Genomic DNA, 4131 nt, shown 5'->3' on the forward strand with positions numbered 1-4131 from the left:
ATAATAAGCGTAGGCATCAGTTCTGTACCGTCACTGTCAAACAAAAAGACTTGGCCTCTACATGCGCAATAATGTATTTGTTTTCTGAGTAGGGTTGTCACCTATTAAAAAGGTAAAATATTTTCGCCGTTCGTTGGATTACAAAATGAGATACCAAATGAAAGTGCATGATTTTCACATGTACAAAAACTTTATTATTTTTTAAGTAGGGTTGCCGCCTATTTAAACTTACTATTTTCTATACTTAGTATAAAGGAAAGTTGATATATTTTGACCATGCCACTGAACGGATTTAGACGAATTTTTTCATGTATAATCTGTATCGATAGGAATTTTATCTTTAGTACGTTGAGTTTCTATACGGTTGTCACCTGTATAAAAAATTATAAGACCCGCACTGTTCGTTGGATTATCAGAAATGAGGTGTCAAATAAAATGTCTCGGCTAAGTGCCAATAATGTATTACTTTTTGAGTAGGGTTGCCACCTATTTAAAAATTACTGTTTCACTCGAACATGGTATGAATACAAAAAGGGAGATGTGAAGTGAAAAGGCTTGGCCTCAAGATAATCTATTATTTTTGAGTAGGGTTGCCACCTTTTTAAAAATAAGCTTTTATTTTTTTAAAGGGGCTGCCACCTATTTAAAAATTAATACCTAGCATATAATTCGTGAACGCGCTCTTTCTCCAAAATAGTGTTTTTTTTGTTAGGTGCTATATTCAAAAAAAGCGTAAGGAGCTGATGCTTTTTTTGTTTGCATATGTGAGCATGTGTGTTAGCTACATTTGTTGGGCTTTCAGTGATAGACAGAATTTATAAATCAGCTGTGCCTACTTTGATGTTTTTATTTCATTAGGTTCACGTACATATATACAAGTAAAATACTTATCCTCAGGATGTGTAATAATGTATTATTTTTCTGAGTAGGGTTGCCACCTGTTTAAAAACTATAAGATCTTCACCGACCGTTGGATAAAAAAAATGAGGTACCAAATGAAAATGCGTGGCCTTTGCATGTACAAAAGCTTTAAGTTTTTTGGGTAGAGTTACCATCTTTTTAAAATTACTATCTTCTATACATAGTATAGAGATATTTTAACAACGCTATTGAACGGATTTAGACAAGTTTTGCTATGTATATAATAAACGAAGTACATGATGACATATGATTTCTTTCTCCAAATACGTAAATGTACATACATATGCATACATTCCGTGACCGGCTAGCTATAAACATAATTTTGTCCGTTTTGGAGATGCAAATTTTTAGCTATATATGTATGTCGTACGTATGCACTTGTAAATATAGTTCAAAAGACGACTTATATTGCCATAATGCTGAATTTACACTACGCTTTGAAAAACTATGTACACACATATATGTATTTCTTTTATGACCTACATAATTTTTACGTTTGATAAGTTGACCTAGTTAAAATTAATTTGTATAACACACTTAACGAATTTCTTACCTGTCCTTCTGAGTCGACTTGCCAAGATGTGAGGCACGGCGTGCATAGTAGATGCCCGCAAGGCTCAATGCGTATATCCTTATCATTCTCGGCACATATTTTACACAATTGAAATGTGCTACCTGTTGGATCGAAATTTTTTTAGTTGGGTTTGTTACCTAGCATTTCTTCTTTATATATGCATATAACATACCCATTTCGCAGTATAGCTCATATTGTTCTTGTGTAACTGTAATATGATCTTCCGTAGGACTCTGCACTGCCGATGATAGATCGGGGTTACAAGCTTGACCATCCGGGTACAAATAAAACCCCTCCCTATAATAAATTACATATTGCATCCAAATAGGGTTATTTCGAAAATGTAACGAAAATGGAAACCCACCTGTGACCATCTAACAATGCTTGACACAATGATTTGTTTTGCGGTATGGTTTGCAATATTTCTCCATCGGCGGTAACGTACCCTATCGCCCACTGCCCGAGGCGAGTACATGATAATCTGCATAAATAAATGTTAGTGATACATATCAATAAAATAGAATATTAATAACCTACCTGAACACATAGCTACCAGCCTTGTGGATGTAACGCTGCAATCGCGCTTTAACTTCGTCGTAAGTCAGAAACGCTACATATCCAGGGTGTGTGACAGCCAATATTTGCCAATTACGTAGCAGCGTTACCCACGGTTGAAAGAGTCTCGTAAACACGTCAAATTCAAAATTTGAAATATAATCGTTGCACGTTAAATCTATTGTGGTTTTTAGGGCCATTGCTTCTAGACCAGATGATATAGGATGTACTTTGTTCAACTCTTGTCGAAAGATTTTCCATGGGACCAAAGTACTGGAAGCATTTATCAAATTTAAATTTAATAACAGAAGTTAAAGATTGAAATATTATTTCAATTTAGTATTAATTCTTACCTAATTTCAAAAGGAAATTTATACAAAATAAAATATTTTTTCAAATGATCTGAACACTTAAATACGCTGTTTTTTGGGAATCATGCTGGAGTAGCAGTCCTTATCTATATATAAATCTAGGTCGTTATGGTTATTTTTTTATGTGTTATTTTGTGTACCCGTGGGTTTGGTCAGTTTATTTTCTTTTGGAAAGTTTGGAAAACATTTGTAATAATAATAATGATAGATTGGCGCTAACACATTCACATGTTAGGGTTTGGCCAAGCTGCTCCTTAGAAATCCTTAGTGCCTACGTTAAAATCGGTACATAGGGAAATACTCGCATTAACAAGCAAAGTAAGAATTGTAATGGTCTTATTTTTGTTTTACAATGAGAGTTTCTAACTTATATCCTTTATTTTGAATGGACAAACCTTTGTAGTTGGAAATGTTTAATGTATACTGTTTTTTACCTGTTTCCAAAGTTGAGCTTCCAAAACTCAGCAGCATCTGCCTTCGTAATTCGAAATTGATCACCGGCAAATACTCCATTGGGGAATATCGCCTTCAGTTCGCTAAGCATGTGCGAAAAAACTAAACTAAGCTTAGTCAAGTTTCTTCGATAATGTGAATTCTCATCAAACATTTTCTCCTTTCCTTCCTTGAACAATTTGATGGCCTGTTTGCACTTGCGCATCAGGTTGTTAATGAAAACATTGAAGTGCTCATTGGCATGTAAGACATGCATCTGATCCTCATTCTTAGAGTATATGAGACGCAATCGCTGATACGTGTCGGGCAGTATGTCCAATATGAAGGGGGGACTATTTTTTAAATTCATTTTGGGCTGCTGACACAGCTTTACAACTTTGTCCATTAACTTCCATGTTTTCTCTAACGTTTTCTTATCAGTGGATAACCGCTGCTGTGTACATGCTTCGGAGAACGCACCTTGTATTTTGGAGAAGAACGAATTTATATTCTTCGTTTGCTGTATGCGACTAGTGCGACTCGTCGCCATCTTTTCACATTTGACTTTCCGGGGTCGGGGTTGGGGCGCTGAACTGCCTCAGCCGCGACGCTGACGTTGCTCACAATAGCTGCAGACGGGTGTTTCTTCTTCTTCCGTTGCCTCTGCTATTGCGGACTGCTTCCTTCTTGCAATTGCTCCAACCAATTTCACTAATTTCTGCTTTCTCCAACTCCAAATACAATCTATAGTTTCACATTCGCCCTTTGCTCACTATATTGGGCGAATTTTGAAGCCCAATTATTCCTTTTTGTCGATTTGTAACACGAAAATCAAAAAACGTCGCCTTTTGCTCTTGGCAAAGAATATGAGTCTGATTTTTCAATGAAAAACAATTACCATTGCTGCATATCAGCTAGCTCTATCTGTGCTTTTTTATCACATTCGATTTTAAGGAGAAGCAAAAGTTGCAAAACAGAGAAAACCATAGATCACTCAGAGTTGCACTTGTAAAAGAAGGGTTGCTTATAACTATAATTGCAATTTTCAAGCCTAAAGAAAATTGCAGTTGGTAACGCGACACAAAGACAGTGTTCGTTTTTATACCCGAACGCACGTGTGCACAAGGGTATTATAACTTTGTTGACATAACGGTTGTTTGTAACAGGCAAAACGAAACGAGATAGATATAGACAAATGTATAAATAAATGATCAGAATGAAAAGATAAATCGATTAAGCGGTGACTGTCTCTCTGTCCGTCCGTCTACGCACACGATA

The 4131-nt window shown here is 35.9% G+C and overlaps 1 protein-coding gene across 1 annotated transcript; it reads right to left on the reverse strand.

Moving 5' to 3' along the window:
• Positions 1-1474: 1474 nt before the first annotated feature.
• Cbl (E3 ubiquitin-protein ligase CBL) lies at positions 1475-3788 on the reverse strand (the record flags this gene model as incomplete). Its single annotated transcript, XM_017625647.1, has 5 exons — positions 2856-3788; positions 2033-2323; positions 1860-1976; positions 1668-1792; positions 1475-1596 (listed from the first exon to the last, which is right to left on the reverse strand). Coding segments are annotated over exons 1-5 (1203 nt in total), but the record flags the coding sequence as incomplete, so codon positions are not given.
• Between the last annotated feature and the right edge of the window lie 343 nt (positions 3789-4131).

The sequence above is a fragment of the Rhagoletis zephyria genome, unplaced genomic scaffold (assembly GCF_001687245.7).
Source record: "Rhagoletis zephyria isolate East Lansing unplaced genomic scaffold, Rhagoletis_zephyria_1.1 Rzeph_scaffold_04153, whole genome shotgun sequence".
Lineage (NCBI taxonomy): Eukaryota > Metazoa > Arthropoda > Insecta > Diptera > Tephritidae > Rhagoletis > Rhagoletis zephyria.